The following is a 23,555-nucleotide window of genomic DNA, read 5'->3' as shown; positions in this document are numbered from 1 at the left end:
TCAGAACAGTTATAGAGAAAATATGTATATTACAGAATTTACAGAAATCCCATTTCTGGTGGTACTCTAGTACTTGGCATCTCATTGTTCAGTATGCTTCACCCTACAATCTTGTAGCCTATCTTGACATTTTTCTTACTTTATCTTGATTACATAATTTCTCCTTTCCTCCCAAAGGAAGACAGAAATAATTATGTGATCTTACCCAATTACATAGTTCTGTGGAGAATATAAAGATTTCAATCTATTGCTAACATTAAAAATACTAAATCATAATATGTTTATTCCCAGTAAACATACAAAATCCAATTAAACTGATTGGAAGTGAAGCAGCTCAATTTTCTCTCCAGAGAGACATAAGTGAACCTACCTACTACACAGAGTGGCCATGACAGCTACAGTCTTTACTTTCATTAATAGAAACTGTCATTAAGTATCTTAAAAAAATTAATAAACAAATAAAATTGTCCGTACATTGTTAAGTGGTCTTCAGCCAATCAGAGAAACTAATTTGAAGCCCTACAGCAATCTATTTGCTGTTATTCACATTGTACGTGCAAGATGTTATATATATTGAGCAATAGGTTATTCATGATATACACTAAATCAGAAAAAATGCCTTGCTTATCTGCTTCTTTGTCAGATGCAATTGTCTGCTGCTGGATTTCATGAGTTCTAATATGATACAGTCCTCCAATCTGTCTTCCAATATTCCAATACACTTTGGGGGCATTTGGGATCACCCACACTAACTACCTGTATATTCAGCTTAGTGGATTGATTCATCTGTCAGTTTCTCTTTAATTATACAATTAAAGGGGTTATCCAGGAAAAAACTTTTCTTTATATATCAACTGGCTCCAGAAAGTTAAACAGATTTGTAAATGACTTCTATTAAAAAATCTTAATCCTTTTAGTACTTATGAGCTTCTGAAGTTAAGGTTGTTCTTTTCTGTCTAAGTGCTCTCTGATGACACGTGTCTCAGGAAACGCCCAGTTTAGAAGCAAATCCCCATAGCAAACCTCTTCTAAATTGGGCGGTTCCCGAGACACGTGTCATCAGAGAGCACTTAGACAGAAAACGACAACCTTAACTTCAGAAGCTCATAAATACTAAAAGAATTAAGATTTTTTAATAGAAGTAATTTACAAATCTGTTTAACTTTCTGGAGCCAGTTGATATATAAAAAAAAGTTTTTTCCTGGATAACCCCTTTAATTAGCTTTATATATCAATGTTCAACTACAAGGACACCTCTACTTATCAACAGAACAGAAGTGACTGTGAGCTGATCAGTAAGTTTCCCAGTGCCCAGACGTTACCATTTACATGTATTACATTATAATTACTATTTTACTTTGGGCACAAAGTCTACCGGGCTCTCCAGAGAAGCTCAGTGACCCGACTTATAGCAGAAGGTGGGCTTTATTATAGTCTCTGCATCTTCTGCCGACTGAACACCAAGCTGAGGAGTGAAGCTTTTGTCAATTATATCTAGAGATTGTGGAGTCTACCTCAGCACTGAGACCCCAACCTATAAAATGTTTTGACATGTCCGCATAACATGTCAAACTTTTTAGAAATGACAGTAATGCTTTAAAAAATGCTGTCTATCATATTGTGTCAATATAGGTGACACAAGCAGGTTTATAGGTTTATAGCAATGGTCTATATTAAAGGAGTACTCCGGGATAAGAAAACGTATCCCCTATCCTAAGGATAGGGGATAAGTTTCAGAGCGCAGGGGGTCCGACCACTGGGGCCCCACGCGATCTCCCGTACGGGGCCCCGACAGTCAGTGGCCAGGGGCTGTGTCCGACCACCGCATGACGCGGCAGCCGACACGCCCCCTCAATACATCTCTATGGGAGAGCCGGAGCGCAGCAGCCTCCGCCATAGAAATGTATTGAGGGGGCGTGTCGGACGCTGCATCATGCGGTGGTCGAAATGAGCTATTTCGGCAAAGAGCCGAGAGCCCCGTACGGGAGATCACGGGGGCCCCGGCGGTCGGACCCCCTGCAATCTGAAACTCATCCCCTATCCTTAGGATAGGGGATAAGTTTTCTTATCCTGGAGAACTCCTTTAAGTAATATTATGTGAACATTTATACTGACCTAAATGGATAACAATAGGAGCTGATAATAGATCTACTTTTAAGCCTTTGAAACATGAAAGTATCTCTTCTAGGTCACAACAACTATTCCAGAGAACATCATAGACCCAGGGAACATCTGGTTTAGGTGGGCGCTCCTAAAAAAGAGAGAAACCAGCATTATAATAATAACTTACAACTGCATAATAATGAATTCCCTAAACATAAAGAAATGAAAAAGGTTTAGAAGGCAGTGTACATTGTAAGACTCACTGACAAATGTATAGATCATTCCATTTATAACTTATTTAAATCAATTCAAATATAGAGATTATTGCAGACTATTTCTATTTCAGTAAAGTCACTCTCATCAATTGTACTGTTTATATGGCTATAAGTCTGGATCAAAAAAAAATTCTGACTTTGCTACACATACTTGCATACGGTGTGTCCAAAAATATAAACACAAACTAAAAAAAAAAAAAAAAAGTACTGTATTTATTCTAAGTAGATAAACTAACATTGGTTCTCATCAAGTCTGCTAGTAATAAAGTAAAATATGGTAAATGGACTCATTTCAATCTGTTTAGTTAATATTTAATTCTATCATGTTACATAGAAAACATTCAAAATGCCCTTCCTTTCACTTCTATGTCATTCGTTAAACAGATTTGTAAATTACTTCTATAAAAAAAAATCTTAATCCTTCTAGTACTTCTAAGCTTCTGTATGCTCCACAGGAAGTTATTTTCTTTTTGAATTTCCTTTCTGACTGACCACAGTGCTCTCTGCTGACACCTCTGTCCATTTTAGGAACTGTCCAGAGTAGGACCAAATCCCCATAGTAAACTAATCCTGCTCAGGACAGTTCCTGACATGGACAGAGGTGTCAGCAGAGAGCACTGTGGTCAGACAGAAAAGAAATTCAAAAAGAAAAAAACTTCCTGTGGAGCATACAGAAGCTTAGAAGTACTAGAAGGATTAAGATTTTTTTAATAGAAGTAATTTACAAATCTGTTTAACTTTCATCAGTTGATTTAAAAAAACATGTTTTCCAGTGGAGTACCCCTTTAAGCCCTACCTTTTCTTTAGGACTCCAGACAACAAATTAGAAAAGCTAGATTTCTATAAATCTCTTTTTCTGGGGCTTTTTTTTCTCATACCTTTATCCCTACAACAAGCATTATTCAACTATCAACAGATAAAAAGTTGCAGATGTCCAAATATCAATCCTTAATATTTTATAACCCGTTAACCTATTACAATCTTGTATATTTTTGTATTAAATTAACTAAATACATATATATATATATATATATATATATATATATATATATATATATATAGTTAAAGTATAGCTACTATTTTTCTATGATCATGGGCAGCTAGAACATTGGTAACAGGTTCTAATTATGGACTAATGATTAGATGTGCAATATTAAGCTTATCGCTGTGTTTATAGTACATGAACCCTTTCAGCCTTTAGGCTATAGTTTTTGATTCAAGCTATTGAGATAAAATTACATCCAGATTTATCTGCTCTGAAAGCATTGAAATCCCACCTTATCTAAGCCTGCAGCCCCTCGGAGGAAGTAATTCCATTCTGAGTCAGTGATTTCTCCTTTCTGTCGCATGATTTCTATGCAGAGCATAAAACTGTAGATAAGCTTGTGCTGTTCAAAGAGACCTCGTGAAACATTGGTGTAAGCTGAGAAAAGAGTTTGGGCGAGTAAGGTTTCCAGGCGAATATCAAGATTGTTATTCTTCTCAGCAGTCTCAATTGTTGTGTTAAATAACTGCAAAGAAAATGTACAGGTAAAATCTATAGATAACAGTTAAACAAAATGTAAAGAATTCCACAGTATTTCAAAACAATGTGTCAAAAGGAAATTGAAGTATACAATGTATCAGGTCTACTGCTTGACATGTCCCTATACAAACTAAATCTCCATACAGTTTCAGAAAATGGCCCCAAAGAATTAGAGCTGTCTCCGGCAACTGGATAGAGATCATGGCCAGCGGTATCTCATCTGGATATATCTAGAGGTCAGTTCAGGACTGAACATGTCCCTGTGACATGTGAAAAGTTTTTTTTAACAACAGCGAAACTTAAATAAATTGAAGAGGAGAAGCAGATGCCTGAGAACCCTGTATCACAATCTTCCAATCCCAAAAAACACAGTAAGGCTAGGATTCCAGTGAGGTTTTTGTCTTGCGGTTTTTTAAGCTTAAAAATGCTAGAAAAACTACCACAGATTTTCCCTGCATTTTGGCATTTTTTCTGGTGTTTTTGCCTTTGAGTGGAAATTGGCCCATTTGGCGTTTTTTTTTTTTCAAAATTTGTTGGGTACCAAAATAAATAAATAAATGAATAAATAAAGGATGCAGTAGGAATGGAAAAAATTGTAATTAACGAAATTTATATACAAAATGTTTAATCTATTTTCAGACAGGGATCAATTTATGTGGGTAGGCAGGGAACTAAAAATGTAGCCGACAATAATAAAATATAGAAAGGGGCCATTTAAATGTAAAAATAATATATTTGAGCGTGTGTTTTTCATTTTTTTCTTAATTAATTTTTTACATTTTTTAGGTAGTACTACTACTCCCAGCATGGAACAGACTGCTCCATGATGGGAGTAGTAGTACCTGTACTAATAGACAGATCGCCCCGGGTGTCGCTTATGACACTCAATGCTATCGTCCTATCTATTGAAGAGATGCGGAGCGGCTCTCTACAGCGCTGGCATCTCTGCTCTATACCCCAGCCAGCCAGTGATGTGAATAGAATTCATATTTTTCGTCCAGAGTGGTGGTTGGCCGGATGGTTGCAGCCAATCACCACTCTCAGCAGGAAATATGAATGAGTGAGGGGAATTCTATTCATATCACTGGCCGGCCAGAGTACAGAGCAGAGATGCAAGCACTGTAGAGAGCCGCTCCGCATCTCTGCAATAGATAGGATGATCGCATTGGATGTCAGGAGTGAAACCCGCTGTGATCTGTCCTTAAAGGGGTATTCCGGCTTTAGACATTTTATCCCCTATCCAAAGGATAGAGGATAAGATGTCTGATCGTGGGGGGCCCGCCACTGGGACACCCCGCGTTCTCCTACATTATGTGTGGAGATGCGTCTCAAGGCTCGGAAACCCTAAGTTTTCAGGACTGGAGATGTGACATAACGCCATGCCCCCCTTGTGAAATCATGTCACGCCCCCTCTTTTCATGTCTCCAGTCCCGAAAACTTCCGGTTTCCGAGCCTGGAGACACAGCTCCGCACATAATGAGAGTGCTGCAGGGAGATCGTGGGGGGAACCAGCGGCGGGCCCCTCCCGGTGATCAGACATCTTATCCCCTATCCTTTGGATAGGGGATAAAATGTCTGAATCCGGAATACCCCTTTAACTGCAGGTACTACTCCCAACATGAAGCACACTCTGCTCCATGCTGGCAGCTGTAGTACCTGCATTAATAGACAGATCGCAGCGAGTGTAACTTCTGACACCTGTTGCGATCTGTCTATTAATGCAGGTACTACAGCTACCAGCATGGAGCAAAGTGTTCTCCATGTTGGGAGCAGTAGTACCTGCAGTTAAAGAAAGATCACAGCGGGTGTCACTCCTGACACCTGCTATGATCCTCCTGTTTAATGTACAGATACGGGCGGCCGGCCACTCTTCTATGGTCCCCTGCACTGACGTATATATACACTTATTCATATTTCCCACAGAGAGTTGTGATTGGCATGAACCATCAGGCCAATCACAGCTCTCTGCGGGAAATATGAACAATATATATATATATATATATATATATATATATATATATATATATATACCGTATTTATCGGCGTATAACACGCACTTTTTAGGCTAAAATTTTTAGCCTAAAGTCTGTGTGCGTGTTATACGCCGATACACCCCCAGGAAAGGCAGGGGGAGAGAGGCCGTCGCTGCCCGCTTCTCTCCCTCTGCCTTTCCTGGGGTCTAGAGCGCTGCTGTCGGCCCTTCTCACCCCCTGGTTATCGGCGCCGCTGCCCGTTCTGTCCCCTTGACTATCGGTGCCGGCGCCGATAGCCAGGGAGAGAGAAGCGGCGCCGACAGCCAGGGGGAGAGAAGGGGCAGCGGCACCCATTGCCGGCGCCGCTGCCCCGTTGCCTCCCCCCATCCCCGGTGGCATAATTACCTGAGTCCGGTCCGCGCTGCTCCAGGCCTCCGTCGTGCGTCCCCGGCGTCATTGCTATGCGCTGAACGGCGCGGCGCATGACGTCAGAGCGCCGCGCCGTGCATAGCAACGACGCTGGGGACGCACGACGGAGGCTTGGAGCAGCGCGGACCGGACTCAGGTAATTATGCCACCGGGGATGGGGGGAGGCAACGGGGCAGCGGCGCCGGCAATGGGTGCCGCTGCCCCTTCTCTCCCCCTGGCTGTCGGCGCCAGCACCGATAGTCAGGGGGACAGAACGGGCAGCGGCGCCGAAAACCAGGGGGTGAAAAGGGCCGACAGCAGCGCTCTAGACCCCAGGAAAGGCAGGGGGAGAGAAGCGGGCAGCGACGGCCTCTCTCCCCCTGCCTTTCCTGGGGGTATATCGGGGTATACACGCGCACACACGCACCCTCATTTTATCATGGATATTTGGGTAAAAAACTTTTTTTACCCAAATATCCTTGGTAAAATGAGGGTGCGTGTTATAGGCCGGTGCGTGGTATACCCCGATAAATACGGTATATATATATATATATTAGGCAGTACAGAGGATCATAGAAGAGCCGGCCAGCCCCATCTATACATTATACAGGAGGATCGCAAAGGGTGTCAGAAGTGACACCCGGGTGATCTGTCAATTAGTACATGTACTACTACTCCCATCATGGAACAGTGTGTTCAATGCTGGGAGTACTAATACTACCTAAAAAATGTTAAAAAATAAAGAAAAAAAGTTAAAAATAACAGACACACTTTATTAATACATTATTAATAAAAAGTTTAACAAAATTAATTATAACAAATATATTATTTTTACATTTAAATGGCCCCTTTCTAAATTTTTATTATTGCTGGCTACATTTTTAGTTCCCTGCCCGTCCACATAAATTGATCCCTGTTTAAAAATGTATAAAAATTTTGTTATAAAAAAGATGAATTTCAATAAATACAATTTTTTTCCATCACTACTGTATCTTTTTTATTATTATTTTTAACGGTACCCTACGAAATTTTATTAAAAAAGGTATCTCCATCCCTTTTTTGGATCGATAAAGTCCAAAAAAGAATAAACACCGCTGGCAAAAAAGCAAAAGTTAAAACCCACATGGCGCTTTCTTGGTGTTTTTTTTTTACTCCCATAGACTTCTATGGGAGAAAAACACCAAGATTCCCCCCCCCCCCCCCCCCAAAAAAAAAAAGCCAAAGTTTCAACAAGAGGTCGTTTTTGAAAAACTTCCAAGGACCCAAAAAGAGCTGAAAAACGCCCAAAGGATAAAAAAAAAATGCCAAACTGAAGAACGCCAAGTGGATCTGGCATTTTGCAGTTCACTATTGACTTGCAGCTAACAAACGCCCATTTCGGCAAAATGGGCGTTGCACGAAAGACCTCAGTGGCATCCTAGCCTAAAGCCAGTAAACACCTGGCTTAGGTTTGAGCTTGAGTTTGAGTTAGCAGCCCCCTATAACATTCAGTCCGCTTTAACAATGTTGTGTATTTTGGAAACATGAGATGTTAAAATATCAGATCAGGTTTTTATTGACTTTATGTAGCATGTAAAAATAAATACAAATACTTCTGTCTTGGGATATTGGTTTTGTAAATGTTTTATAATTTATTAAATAATCACTTTTATACTGAAAGATGAGCAATTTCATAAATATTTGGCTTTACTTTTTTCATACTGATGAGTTATTTCACATTTTTCTTCTACTGATTATATGTGTATGTGTGTGTGTGTGTGTAGATGGTAGTGCTTAAAGATAGATGTTTATTCGCACTTTGTTGTCAGACTTGGGACTTCTTTCTACCAGATCTCAGTCATCGTCATCTGAGCTCTTGTGTAGCAGGAAATGTGCAGTATTTACAAAGTTAACATTTTATGTAGAATGTATTTTATGTAGCATGCCCATTATATGTTACTTTTTCAAATTCAAATCTCTATACTTCTTTAATTTGTTTTGTCACCATGCATCCCTAGATACATAAAGAAATATTAAATAAGTGGGAGCAAACTTTTTGACAGTGATCAAAAGTACAAATAAATCTGAACACAAAATGATAATGTAAAGTTCCTGTCACAGGAAGCTCATCATAGAGACAGCCATAAGACTAATGTAATTGTGAGCTACAGTGGGGATCAAAAGTTTGGGCACCCCAGGTAAAAATTTGTATTAATGTGCATAAAGAAGCCGAGGAAAGATGGAAAAATCTCCAAAAGGCATCAAATGACAGATTTGACATTCTTATAATATGTCAACAAAAGTTAGATTTTATTTCCATCATTTACACTTTCGAAATAACAGGGGGAAAAAATGGCGTCTGCAAAAGTTTGGGCACCCTGCAGAGTTAATATCTTGTACTGCCCCCTTTGGCAAGTATCACAGCTTGTAAATGCTTTTTGTAGCCAGCCAAGAGTCTTTCAATTCTTGTTTCAGGTATCTTTGCCCATTCTTCCTTACAAAAGTCTTCCAGTTCTTTGAGATTTCTGCCCTATCTGTCACACACTGCTCTTTTAAGGTCTATCTATAGATTTTCAATTATGTTGAGGTCAGGAGATTGTGAAGGCCATGGCAAAACCTTCAGTTTACGCCTCTTTACGTAATCCCCCGTGGATTTCGAGGTGTCTTTAGTATCATTTTCCATTTGTAGAAGCCATCTTCTCTTTAACTCCAGCTTTTTCACATATGGCATCAAGTTACCATCCAAAATTTGCTGGAATTTTATTGAATCCATTTTTCCTTCTACTCATGAGATGTTCCCTGTGCCACTGGCTGCAATACAACCTCAAAGCATGATTAATCCACCCCCATGCTTAACAGTTGGACAGAGGTTCTTTTCATTAAATTCTGTTCCCCTTCTTCTCCAAACGTAGCTTTGCTCATTCTGGCCAAAAAGTTCAACTTTAACCTCGTCGGTTCACAGAACTTGTTTCCAAAATGCATCAGGCTTGTCTATATGTTCATTTGCAAAGTTCAAACGCTGCTTTTTGTGGTGAGGACGTAGAAGAGGTTTTCTTCTGATGACTCTTCCATGAAGACCATATTTATACAAGTATCTCTTTATAGTGGAATAGTGTACCACAACTCCAGCGTCTGCCAGCTCTTTCTCGGGGGATTGTGCAGTCAAACATGGGTTCTGAATTGTTTTTCTCACAATCCTGCGAGCTGTTCTGTCTGATATTTTCTTGGTCTTCCAGATCTTGCTTTAACTTCCACTGTTCCTAATGACTGCCATTTCTTAATTATATTCCGAACAGAGGATATTGACATCTGAAAACGTTTTGCTATCTTCTTATAGCCTTTTCCAGCTTTGTGAGCATCAACTATTTTCAGTTTCAGATTTCTAGACAACTGCTTAGAAGAACCCATGGTGCTGATTAGAGATGAGCGAACTTACAGTAAATTTGATTCGTCACAAACTTCTCGGCTCGGCAGTTGATGACTTATCCTGCATAAATTAGTTCAGCTTTCAGGAGTTCCGGTGGGCTGGAAAAGATGGATACAGTCATAGGAAAGAGTCTCCTAGGACTGTATCCACCTTTTCCAGCCCACGGGAACACCTGAAAGCTGAACTAATTTATGCAGGATAAGTCATCAATTACCACGCCGAGAAGTTCGTGACGAATCGAATTTACTGTAAGTTCGCTCATCTCTAGTGCTGATTGTTGGGGCAAGGTCAGATGAGTCTGGGCATTTAAAACCTTTGAGATTGACATCACCTAGTCTTCCCAGATGATGATTGAGAACAATCCATGACACTGGCAGGTCTCAACTTTGCAGAGGGGGCAGTGCATGCTATAAATTCTGCAGGGTGCCCAAGCTTTTGCAGACGCCATTTTTTTGTTTTCTGTTATTTTGAAAGTGTAAATGATGGAAATAAAATCTAACTTTTGTTGACATATTATAAGAATGTCTAATCTGTAATTTGATGCCTTTTGGAGATTTTTCCATCTTTCCCTGGCTTCTTTATGTACATTAATACAAATGTTTACCTGGGGTGCCCAAACTTTTGATCTCCACTGTAAAGATAGCTGTTTATTCGCACTTTGTTGTCAGACTTGTGATTTCTTTCTACCGGATCTCAGTCATTGTCATCTGAGCTCTTGTGTAGCAGGAAATTTGCCGTATTTACAAAGTTAACATTTTATGTAGACTGTATGTGAGAAATGCTAATTATGTTATTTTTTTTCCATTTCAAATCTCTATACTTCTTTAATTTGTTTTGTCACTATGCATCCCTAGATACATAAAGAAATATTGGGAGCAAACTTTTTGACAGAGTGATCAAAAGTACAAATAAATCTGAACACAAAATTATGTAAAGTTCCTGTCACAGGAACCTCACCATAGAGACAGCCATAAGACCAATGTAATTGTGATCTAAATGCTACTTGGTAGCAGTAACACAGTAGAACCATCCATGTGACCGAAACTTTAGGCATGCATACCCTAGGTTAACTGATATTGAACAATATTGTATGTAAATTAGCATATTTGATGAGCTTTTAGTTACCTATATTCACACACTGAGAAGATATCTCCAAATTGATATCTCCAAATCTGCCCATTATATGGGCAACTCGAAAATCCTATTTTAGGGAAATATCTTTTTAGAATAAATGTGAAAAAATAAACTCAGATCTATTTTAATAAGGTAACCCCCTCTGGGAGATTACAATTCATTACTTTCTATAATACTTTATCTAAAAAAAAGGCCAAATAAACATGCCAAAATTTGTCAGTTTTGTAATTTACTTTCTGCAAAGCCAATCATTGGTTTAGACAGGATTTATTTTCTAATACGATAGTCATTTTGGGATTAGAAATTGCAATATGAAGCCAATCGGCTGCGTTATCCCATGACCTGTAATATCAAAACAACTACAGAAATTTCTTTTTTTCATTGAGCGGTCCTAAAGGTTACAAACCGAACTATAGTTCTGAAACCAAAACATCATGTTGATAAGTGGAGCACTAAATTATTATTTTATGATCCCTTTACCTTCATAGAGATTAAACAATACACACATGAGCATTATATCAATCTATGTCTTTGCTTTTCATCTGCTACAGGCATTTCTAACCCTAGCGTAAAAAAACTGATTGGTGTGGAATACAGTTTCATACTGTGACTGATAAAAGCCTGGCACAATGAAGAATGCTATATGAAGATAACTGAAATGAATATTTAACGTACCTGTTTGAAGTACTTCAATGAGAATTGATACATTGGATCTATTTCTGAGAGACTTGCAATGACAAAGTAGATGACGGATCCCTGGGTGGCAACTGTCCTGTACTTCTCTCGAGCTGTGTTTATCTTTTGTTCTGTGGCTTCAGCTTCTTCTAATCTGGTTTTAATAGCTCCTGAAGTTATCTGGAATGATAGTGAAAAAGTGACTTAAAAGCAATCATTTGCAAGTATGACATAATGTTTAATAATATCTACTAATCCATATAAAAGATGACTTGAAATACAGAACTTCCCAATTTCTATTACAGTTTATTCTTGACATGTACAACATAACTATGTATAGTTCATCAGACACCCGTGTGGTCCACACTTATGTTACATTTTATCTGATGGTAAAGGTCAGCCTATATTTGCCAAAATTAACATAAAACACTTCCATTTTTGAGTTATAAGATACAGTTTGTGCCATGTTCAGATACGGATATTATTGTAGTTTGAGGTATAAGAAGTGACACAGAAAGTAAAATTATACCTTTACTTTCAAAACCAAATTCTGTGTCACAAATTTGTTCTATATGTAACAAATATAAATCTGTGCCACAGTTTTGACCCTCATTTATTGTAATATGAAAAAGCTCATACAATGTTGGGCAACGATCCATCTGCAAAAAGAATAGATTAAAAAATTTTTTTTTTTACTTAAAACAGAGCGTATTAAAATGATATATGATACAGAGCTTTTTATGTAAAAAAAATCTATTCTTTTTGCAAATGGATCTTTGTCCTACATTGTATGAGCTTTTTCATATTACAATGAATGGGGTCAAAACTAATGGATCACATAGACCAGTATTATCTTCTTACACTTCTTTTAAATATCCCACACAGGTAAATCTGGCACTGCTCTATTCAGGTGCTTCTCAACACTTCCCTCCGCTGGTATGGTATCCTAATCCCGCAGTGTAATGTGGTGCTGATATATAATCTGGCAAGTCCATAGGATACAACAAACAAAAAACTATCTTACATTTTGATAGCTCGCACCTCAGTAGTGTAAAAAATGTGATACCATATGTACAACTTGTCCGATTAAAAAGCATAAATAGTAAAGAAGAGTCATATACTGTATAAAACAGACGCAGGACTTAAAGACCAGACTATTGGAGAGGAAATATCGTAAAAAATTAATAGAAGAGAGCCAGGACAAAATAAACTATGTGACGAGAAAAGATATCTTGAAATCAAAGACTTAGCATAAAAAAAAGAGGATAGAAGGTTTGCTTTTTCATTTCAAAATACCTCTAATAAACAAGCTGTCGAGAGACCCATAAGGAAAAATTGGTACATGTTGGAAAGCGATCTAGACATCAAAGAAATAGCAAATAGAAAACCACTAATAACATATAGGATGAACAGGACCATAGGTGACAAACTGAAAGTACAAGATAAAGAGAAAAATGATAGCTGGCTAACAAAAATGGTACCGAAAGGTAATTTCCCTTGTCATAATAGTATTTTTTGTAAATTCAATATGGGATGTAAAACCCATAATTTAGGAGGGAACCAGCTGGTAGTGAACCAATTGATAACCTGTAGGACAGTGTTCGTAATATACTGTACGTGGTAATATGCCCGTGTGGGTACTATTACATTGGGAAAACAGCCAGGCAGCTCTTTATCAGAATATGAGAACATTTTTATTTTATTATATCTGGTAAAGGAGCGCCGAGGCTTATTTCCCATGTGAAAGAGGCACATGTCTGTGTTAAGATTTGCAGGACTCGAAAGAGTTAATATACCTAAGAAAGGAGGAGACAGGAACAAGATACTATTGCAAAAAGAAGCTTAACTAATAATAGAACTTGATGCATTGGGACCGATGGGTCTCAATGACAGGAATGACCTTAGCTTGTTTTTATAATTTTTTTATTTTTATTTATTGTTACTGTTTCATTCACAAGCACTTATATAGTTAATTGTGTGCAGAAGTATTTATACGCCCTTTAGTGACGTAATGATGTGTGTTGAGGCCAGAGGAAGATGAAATCGCGATGACCTCCTTTCTGTACCCCCTCGCTGCTGTATGTCTAATTCTGTTCCCTTCATGTGAGTACCGAAAATTTAAGAATTTGCAGTACTGGTGAGTGCAATATCATTTCTTCTGTTTGCTGTATTCTTTTAAATATACTGAATGATCCATTTAGGTCAAGATTTCTTTCTCAGTATAGTGCTTACAGCATTTAGTTGGTTATCTCTCCATTCTTTCATAGGTTGTACTTGAACTGGAAACTTAGAAGTGCAGCTTAGAAGTGTATATGGACAAGTATCATCTGTAATTCAACAGTTAGCTGCAAGAGCTGCTGTGTCAAACCTTTACTCTAAAACCAGACGCTGTGCCAGAACCAAAACCTATCATTATACTAGTTAACATAAATTGTTCTTAAAGGGTACCTCTCATCAAAAAAAACTTTTGATATACTATAGATTAATGTATGCAGAATAACTTTACAATTGCATGTTATTAAAAAATATGCTTCTTTCTATTTAATTTTCCACTTTGAAGAAATGACCACTAGGGGTCTCCCTACCAGTCCTGGCAGCAAGCATTTCAGACTCATGCTGGAGTCCTAAACACTACGAGCTGCCAGTCTGCTTTGTTCACAAAGGAGAACACTCAGAGCTGACAGCCTGCTTTGTTCACAGCCTGTTTGGCTGTGAACAAAGCAGGCTGGCAGCTCTGAGTGTTTAGGACTCCAGCATGAGTCAGAAATGCTTGCTGACAGGACTGATCGGGAAAAATACAATAGAAAGAAGCATATTTTTCATTAACATGCTATTGGAAAGTTATTCAACATTCATTAATCTAAAATATATCAAAATTTTATTTGATGAGAGGTACCCTTTAAAGGGGTAGTTCATTGGAATTTTTTTTCTCAAAGCTGTATGCTCCAGAGGAAGTTTTATTTCTTTCTGAAGTTCTTATCAGTCTGGCCACAGTGCTTTCTGCTGCCACCTCTGTCCATATCAGGAACTGTCCAGAGCAGGAGAGATTTGCTCCTTCTCTGGACAGTTCCTGATACGGACAGAGGTGTCAGCAGAGAGCACTGTGGTCAGACTGAAAAGAACTCCAGAAAGAAATACAACTTCCTCTGGAGCATACAGAAGCTGATAAGTACTGGAAGGATTAAGATTTTTAATATAGAAATAATTTAAAAATCTGTATAACTTTCTGGCACCAGTTGATTTGAAAAAATAGTTTTGAACCAGAGTACCCCTTTAATAAGTACCTGTAATCAAACCATATTTTCTAAACTAATTATATTCCCTAACTACTCCTAACAACCCCTACTGCCCTTAAAAAACATTGTGTGAGCTCCGGGCAGGAGAAATCGGGTGTTTCCCAGCAGTCACTGAAGCCTGCGAGAGCTGTGCCTTGCCAGGAACTTGCGCAGGGAACTGAACAGAGCCACCTAGTGGCCATTTTTTTCAATCACATTAAAAACATATAAAGGTTGAGAATTTTAACAGCAAGTAAATAGCAAAGTGTCTTATACAGTGGTCCCTCAACATATGATATTAATTGGTTCCAGGAGAACCATCATATGTTGAAACCATCATATGTCGAGTACATATGTCTATGTAAAAATGGTAATTGGTTCTGGGGCCTTGGAACCATTGCATGTTGAATACATATCTCTATGGGAAACTGCCAATTGGTTCTGGGATGACCATTGTATGTGGAGTGTATGGGGAGTGTTTAACAAACCAGGGTGCCTCCAGCTGTTGCACAACTACAACTCCCAGCATGCATGTACAGCCATTGACTGTCTGGGCATGCTGGGAGTTATAGTTTTGCAACAGCTGGAGGCACACTGATAGGGAAACATTGATGTATGGGGTGTATAGTGTGTATATGTATTGTATGTGATGTGTGACATCGCATACAGTACTGTACAGTTCTTTAAATACCTTCAGGGGGGACAGAATGTCCTCCATTACGATCCTGCCGACTACAGCTCTATAGGAAAGGAAGGGGAGGGCAGCCAGCAGCTCATTGGATGCCTGCAGCAAGATGCTGTAGGCTATTGGCTATAGCTGCACTGGGGGGGGGGCTTACACAGAGCTCACAGTGGAAGCCTGCGTGAGTTAGCAGGACAGCATGTGAGTAACAGGAGGCAGAACGGGGCATGTTGAAATGATCATATGTCGGGGCCATCATAAGTCGGGGGGGTCACTGTAATTACATAAGGAGCAATATATTGTAAGTTTAGTTTGGTGACAGGTACTCTTTAAATTCCAATACAATGTTTTACATGTATCAGTTCAAAAAAAAGTCCTGCTAGAGGTAAGTATACAATATTTATATGTGGTTTAAGCATTTATGAAGTAGGGAATTATAACTTTTAGTCTTATATTTTGAGGAATTTTAAGAAAGGTGTTCTCTTATCATAGTCACATAGCTCAGCTATTTCTGGTTTTCAGGCTCCAGACCACCAGTAGATATCTCATAATAATTTGCTGATCCAAAATACATTGGGGGAGATTTATCAAAACCTGTGCAAAGAAAAGTTACCCAGTTGCCCCTAGCAACCAATCAGATTGCTTCTTTCATTTTGCAGATGCCTTGTTTAAAATGAAAGAAGTGAGCTGACTGGTTGCTATGGGCAACTGGGCAACTTTTCCTCTGCACAGGTTTTGATAAATCTCCCCCAAGCAAGGAGACATGTCAGGCTAGAGCACTTGAGCCTCTCAGCTCCGCCTCCTTGACACTTTGCGAATATTTACAAATGAGATTTTATAAGTTTGGCAACCACCATCAGCTACAGGAAAAGTACAGTTTGCTTTTATACCCGAACAGCTATCCAACAGTGTCTACAGCTCTTAAGAGCAAATACATTGGACAGATTGCCTTTAAGCTGTTCATGACTTGAAAGAAAGGGTGCAGTTTAAAGTTTACATGCATCCATCATACTACACCCCAGGGGTACAAGACACAAAATAAATATTAGTACAGGGTAGCAGGTGAAAAATGACTGACCTTGGATTCCTGCAATGTATTAATAAGCTCTTCATTATCCAGGATGTTTCCTTCAGATGTGAAGAGCAACTTTAAGATTCGCTCTTCTATTGCTTTCAGCTGATTCTTGTCAGAGTTTATTCTAATAATAAGTTGGTTTCTTTGCTCCTCTAGATCTGGTCTCTCAATACGTACAACATCACTAAAAAATGCAGAATCATTTTATAGATTTTATACACAACAATAATACTCCAGCACTTTGTAATTTTTATTATTTATGAAATTACTGTCATAGATAATATATAGAACAGCTTGTTTACTCTGCCCAAGCAAAATTACTCTTAAAATAAAAAAAGATTTATAAAGTTAACAATTAATAGCGATGTGTATAATGTGTTACATTTTTAGCCACATTCTTGAGTTCCTAGAAATGCATTGCCCTTGTTCTTTATATCTACAGGATAAACAGACAGAGCTAACCTGAGAAGCTGATCCTCGAGGCCAGATCTGGTCACAGTGAAATTAATTATAGTAACCTTGATGCACACCTAGACAACAAAAGACAAGAAAAACAGAAAATACAGTACATTATTCCGAAACCAAACTTTTGTTCCTTTAGTTTCCATCCTAATGAAAAGACATATTTTATGTAAATAAAGCGTTTCTGGGGAAGGATCCATCTGATGGATTCCCCTCCGTTGCAGCGCCATTTCAGGGTGCCTTTTCTTCCTACTACAAATCGTTGATCATTTAAACGCATACAATTCTGTACTGTATTAAAGGATAACTCTCATTAAAACTAATTTTTGCTATTGCACTCCTTATGGTAAATAAAAAAGATTTCTAATATACTTTGGTTAAAATTTTATTTGTGCTTAAAAAAGCTCAAGAGCGCATTTTCCCCCATCTCATACACAGAGGACCGAAGCCTAAACACAGGAAGTGCAGCCTGGAGTGCTGAGGGGGGGGGGGGGGGTGTCCAACCAACATCATATGGCAGTTAAGTGTGAGAGTAGCTGTGATTGGATGAGGCTGGACAAACACCCCTCAGCACTCCAGGCTGCACTTCCTGTTTTTATGCTTCGGTCCAAAGTCTGTGAATAAGATGGGGGAAAATGTGCTCTTGAGCTTTTTTAAGCACAAATAAAACATAGAAAACTTAATTTTTTTTTTTAAAACAAAGTATATTAGAAATATTTTTTTATTAACCATAAGGAGTGCAATAGCAAAAATGAGTTTTAATGAGAGAGACCATTTAACTAAAATGTAAATTTCCATCTATACCAAATGAAGGTGGATTTCAGTATTGAATGTCAGAATCCTCAACATAATGATTTTATGTAAATATAGCCTAAAACCAACAGTCAAACTACTAGGCTATTGGCTTATTGCAATTTCGCTGATGAGCCGACTGATTGGCTGACTGAGGATGCACCCTCCCTCTGTTAAACTCCATCGATGCCATAGTTGCTACTAGCAGTGGGTAAAATGGACACAATCAGTGCTTATGTTACAGTCGGCAACTGCCGCTCATTTCAGTCTACACTGCTATTTAACCCCTTAAGGACCAGGGGTTTTTCAGTTTTTGCATTTTCGTTTTTTGCTCCTTGCCTTTAAAAAATCATAACTCTTTCAATTTTGCACCTAAAAATCCATATGATGGCTTATTTTTTGCACCACCAATTCTACTTTGTAATGACGTCAGTCATTTTACCCAAAAATCTACGGTGAAACGGAAAAAAAAAATCATTGTGCGACAAAACTGAAAATAAAAAAACGCTGTTTTGTAACTTTTGGGGGCTTCCGTTTCTACGTAGTACATTTTTCGGTAAAAATGACACCTTATCTTTATTCTGTAGGTCCATACAATTAAAATGATACCCTACTTATATAGGTTTGATTTTGTCGGACTTCTGGAAAAAATCATAACTACATGCAGGAAAATTAATACGTTTAAAATTGTCATCTTCTGACCCCTATAACTTTTTTATTTTTCCGCGTATGGGGCGGTATGAGGGCTCATTTTTTGCGCCGTGAACTGAAGTTTTTAACGGTACCATTTTTGCATTGATAGGACTTATTGATTGCTTTTTATTCATTTTTAAATTATATAAAAAGTGACCAAAAATGCACTATTTTGGACTTTGGAATTTTTTTGTGCGCACGCCATTGACCGAGCGGTTTAATTAATGATATATTTTTATAATTCGGACATTTCCGCACGTGGTGATACCATATATGTTTATTTTTATTTACACTGTTTTTTTTTTATTGGAAAAGGGGGGTGATTCAAACTTTTAATAGGGGAGGAGTTAAATGATCTTTATTCACTTTTTTTTTTTCACTTTTTTTTGCAGTGTCTGCACACACTGATCTTCATCATTGATCACTGGTTTCTCATAAGAAACCAGTGATCAACGATTCTGCCGCATGACTGCTCATGCCTGGATCTCAGGCACTGAGCAGTCATTCGGCGATCGGACAGCGAGGAGGCAGGTAGGGGCCCTCCCGCTGTCCTGTAAGCTGTTCGGGATGCCGCGATTAGCCGCGGCTATCCCGAACAGCCCGACTGAGCTAGCCGGCAACTTTCACTTTCGCTTTTAGCCGCGCGGCTCAGCTCTGAGCGCGCGGCTAAAGGGTTAATAGTGCCCGGTACCGCGATCGGCGCTGCGCGCTATTAGAGGCGGGTCCCGGCTTACCTATGACGCCGGGCCTGCCGTGATATGACGCGGGGTTACACAGTAACCCCGCGTTATATCAGGAGAGCAGGACCAAGGACGTACCAGTACGTCCTTGGTCCTTAAGGGGTTAAAAGGGCTAAAAGAATTTTTTTTTTTTTAAATAAAAACAATTCTAAAACTCATCAATATTTCCTGTTGCCACTGTTCCAGTTCTTCTTGGCATTTCTGTTTACCAATCTGTATGGTGAATTGTTCTTAAAGAGGAACAATCCATAGTGATGTCACGACAGTCGACACATCAGCACATTCGCTTGTGTCTGGCTCATATAGTGTCCGACGTGCAGAAGTTTAAAATCAAAATTTAGGGGTAATATTAACGGGAACTTGTCATTAGTTTTATGCTGCCCAAACCGAGAACAGCATAAAACTGGGGCAGGTATTGCAATCCTGGGACACTATGAATTACTCTGATATACATGGGTGCATCAGAGTAATCATAGATAAAAAATTCTGCCGGGACCCAGTTAACTACCTGGCTGGGCGGGGAGCAGTCAAGACCAGCCAGAGGAATAGTTTCCCAGAAGCATTTTTAAACTATGATGATTTTTAAACTAGGATTGCCCTCATATGCCCAAGCATATCAGAGTAATTCGTAGTGTCCCAGGATCGTGATACCTGCCTGTAAATTGGGCAGCATAAAACTGATGACAGCTTTCCTTTAAGAAGTTTTTGGGTAATAAGAAAAAATATGTCGTCCATATTTTCATGACTATGCTTTTATTGTATGAATGAAAGCTATTATTGTTGTCAGGATCCGGACTGGTATGCGGAGAGGACACGGGTGGTGGATCCTCTGTGTCAGTGAGGTGACGGCGTGGGCCGTACCAGGGGAACGGAATTAAAGGGGTTACTGGTTTTCACCAGAGCCCGACGCAAAGCAGGATGGACTTGCAGCAGCAGGTAACCCCCAGGTCGTTCCACCCGATAGCGACTCAACCTCACTGACAGCTGAGACAGGCGCGGTACACAAGGACAAGGCAAGAGCAAGGTCGGACGTAGCAGAAGGTCTGGGCAGGCATCAATGATTCGTAGTCAGGGGCAACGGCAAGGGTCTCGATACACAGGCAATGGAACACACAGAAACGCTTTCTCATGGCACAAGGCAACAAGATTCGGCAGGGACAGGAAGGGGAAGTGGGTTTATATAGTGTAGGGAGTGTTAGGAACTAATTGGGCCAGGCACCAATTAATGGTGCACTGGCCCTTTAAATCTGAGAGACCCGGCGCGCGCGTCCTAGAGAGCAGGGCCGCGCGCACTGGGACTGAGCAGAAGGACGGGGCCGGTGAGTGACACGGGATGCGACCCGCCGAGGGACACAGAGCAGCGTTCCCGGTCAGACTCGCTGACCAGGGCCCTGCAAGCAGGGAAGTGATGCCGCGAGCGCTCCGGAGGGGAAGCGGGGCCCAGAGCGCTCGGCGTTACAGTACCCCCCCCCTTTGGTCTCCCCCTCTTTTTGGAGCCAAGGAACCTATGGATGAGCTCCTTGTCGAGGATATTGTCCTCAGGCTCCCAAGACCTCTCTTCGGGGCCACAATTCTCCCAGTCAACAAGATTTTTTTTTTACCTCTGACGACCTTGGAGGCGAGGATTTCTTTTACCGAGAAGACGTCAGAGGACCCAGTGACAGGAGCAGGAACGGTGACCTTGGGGAAAAAGCGGTTAAGAACGAGAGGTTTAAGAAGGGATAAATGAAAGGAGTTAGGAATACGAAGAGAAGGAGGAAGATGGAGCTTGTAGGAGACAGGGTTGATTTGACTTTTGACTCTAAATGGCCCGAGGTAACGAGGACCCAGCTTGTAGCTAGGGACATGAAACCGAATATATTTGGCAGAGAGCCACACTTTGTCACCAGGGGCAAAGACAGGAGGAGTTCTTCTCTTCTTATCCGCATGTTTCTTCATGCGAGAAGAGGCCAGTGAGAGCGACTTTTGAGTCTCCTTCCAGATAGTGGAGAAGTCCCAGGTCAATTAATCTAAGGCAGGAACTCCAGATGAAGTGGGGATGGGGAGGGGGGGAAGCGGGTGACGGCCGTACACCACAAAGAACGGAGACTTGGCGGATGACTCAGAGTTTTTGAAATTGTACGAGAATTCAGCCCAGGGTAACAGGTCGACCCAATCATCTTGGCGGGAGGAGACAAAATGTGGCAGGTAGTCACCAAGGATCTGGTTCACTCTCTCCACTTGTCCATTGGACTGCGGGTGGTAGGAGGACGAGAAATTAAATTAGATCTTTAATTGATTACAAAACTTAGACACAAATTGAACGCCTCTCTCCGAGACGATATGAGTGGGAAGCCTGTGAAGACGGAAAATCTGCAGAAAAAATTGTTTCGCCAACTGTGGCGCAGAAGGAAGGCCTGGAAGCGGAATAAAGTGAGCCGTTTTGGAAAAACGATCAACGCCCACCCAGATGACAGTGTTGCCATGGGATACAGGAAGATCAGTGATGAAGTCCATGGCTATGTGGGACCAAGGCTGTTCAGGCACCGGCAGCAGATGGAGAAGACCAGAAGGCTTCTGACGAGGGGTCTTGTCACGTGCACATACTGTACAGGCTCGTACGAAATCGGTCACATCCTTTTCCAAGGAGGACCATCAATAGTGTCTGGCAATCAACTGTAAAGTCTTTTTGATTCCAGCGTGACCAGCCAAAAGGGAGGAATGGCCCCATTTGAGGATCCGGAGGCGAAGACGGGGCGGCACATAAGTCTTTCCTGGAGGGGTAGGCACCAGAGAAGCAGGAGCAGAAGAGATCAGACACTCAGGGGTAATGATGTGCTGAGGAAGGGTCTCGGCTTCAGAGGCATCGGTTGTACGAGATAGAGCATCAACTCTGACATTCTTGTCTGCGGGACAAAAATGGATCTGAAAGTTGAAACGGGCAAAAAACGATCACCTAGCCTGGCAAGGATTTAGCCGCTGGGCGGATTGGAGATAAGACAGATTTTTGTGATCAGTATAAATGGTGATGGGGTGAAGGGATCCTTCCAGAAGATGTCTCCACTCCTCAAGGGCCAACTTAATCGCCAATAGTTCACGGTCTTCAATGTAATAGTTTTTTTCTGGAGGAGAAAAAGTTTTGGAGAAAAATCCGCAAGTGACATTTTTTCCTTTAGCGGATTTTTGAAGGAGAACAGCTCCGGCTCCAACAGAGGAGGCGTCAACCTCGAGGAAGAAGGGCTTCTGAGGATCTGGTCTGGACAAGACAGGAGCAGAGGAGAAGGCGGCTTTGAGGTGGTTATAGGCTTTCTCCGCCTGTGGCGGCCAGGATTTCGGATTAGCATTTTTCTTAGTCAGTGCTACCATAGGAGCAATGATGGTGGAGAAGTGGGGAATGAATTGACGATAATAATTTGCAAATCCGAGAAATCTTTGGATTACTCGCAGACCAGTGGGACGAGGCCAATCCATTACCGCAGAAAGTTTATCAGGGTCCATTTGAAGACCTTGTCCGGACACAATGTATCCCAGGAAGGGAAGACTGTTGCGTTCGAATGGACACTTCTCAATCTTAGCGTAAAGTTGATTTTGACGTAACCGTTGGAGCACTTGACGAACATGAAGGCGATATTCCTCTAGGTTGGAGGAAAAAATGAGGATGTTGTCAAGGTAGACTACCACACAGGAGTACAGCATGTCCCGAAAAATCTCATTAACAAAGTCCTGAAAAACTGCTGGGGCGTTGCATAGACCAAAGGGCATGACTAGGTATTCAAAGTGACCATCTCTGGTATTGAAGGCGGTTTTCCATTCATCACCTGCTCGAATACGGATGAGGTTATATGTGCCCCTTAAATAAAGTTTGGTGAAAATCTTGGCACCTCGCAGTTGGTCGAAGAGTTCGGAGATGAGAGGCAGAGGATAGCAATTTTTTTACGGTAATTTTATTGAGGCTGCGGTAATCAATACAAGGGCGGAGAGATCCATCTTTTTTAGCGACAAAGAAAAATCCAGCTCCAGCTGGGGAAGAGGATTTCTGGATAAAACCTCTTTTGAGGTTTTCTTGTATGTACTCATACATAGCTTGTGATTCCGGGACAGAAAGTGGGTAAATCCTACCACGGGGCGGTGTGGTACCAGGGAGCAGGTCGATAGGGCAGTCATAGGGTCTATGCGGAGGTAAGACCTCTGCTTGTTTTTTTACAAAAGACGTCCGAAAAGTCCAGATAGGCCTTAGGAAGACCTGGCAATGGAGTAGCCATGGAGACTTGGCAGGAAGAAACTGGGTTGAGACATTGCTTGTGGCAAGAAGATCCCCAGCTCTTAATGTCCCCGGTGACCCAGTCGAGGCTAGGTGA

General features: G+C 40.5%; 1 protein-coding gene across 4 annotated transcripts in view; it reads right to left on the bottom strand.

Annotated features, from left to right (window-relative positions):
* DNAH6 (dynein axonemal heavy chain 6) overlaps nt 1–23,555 on the bottom strand; it is a 400,640-nt gene that overhangs the window by 62,312 nt on the left and 314,773 nt on the right. For all 4 annotated transcript variants that reach the window (XM_056568811.1, XM_056568814.1, XM_056568815.1 and 1 more), the window contains 5 exons: nt 16,994–17,061; nt 16,535–16,715; nt 11,500–11,679; nt 3,656–3,889; nt 2,116–2,251 (listed from right to left, as the gene is read on the bottom strand). In XM_056568811.1, the coding sequence (XP_056424786.1) occupies nt 2,116–2,251; nt 3,656–3,889; nt 11,500–11,679; nt 16,535–16,715; nt 16,994–17,061 (799 nt within the window). The remainder of the gene's footprint in view (nt 1–2,115; nt 2,252–3,655; nt 3,890–11,499; nt 11,680–16,534; nt 16,716–16,993; nt 17,062–23,555) is intronic.

This window comes from Hyla sarda, chromosome 1 (genome assembly GCF_029499605.1).
Source record: "Hyla sarda isolate aHylSar1 chromosome 1, aHylSar1.hap1, whole genome shotgun sequence".
Classification (NCBI taxonomy): Eukaryota; Metazoa; Chordata; class Amphibia; order Anura; family Hylidae; genus Hyla; species Hyla sarda.
Note: the sequence above shows the minus strand (reverse complement) of the source record. Positions and strands in the feature narration are given on the sequence as shown.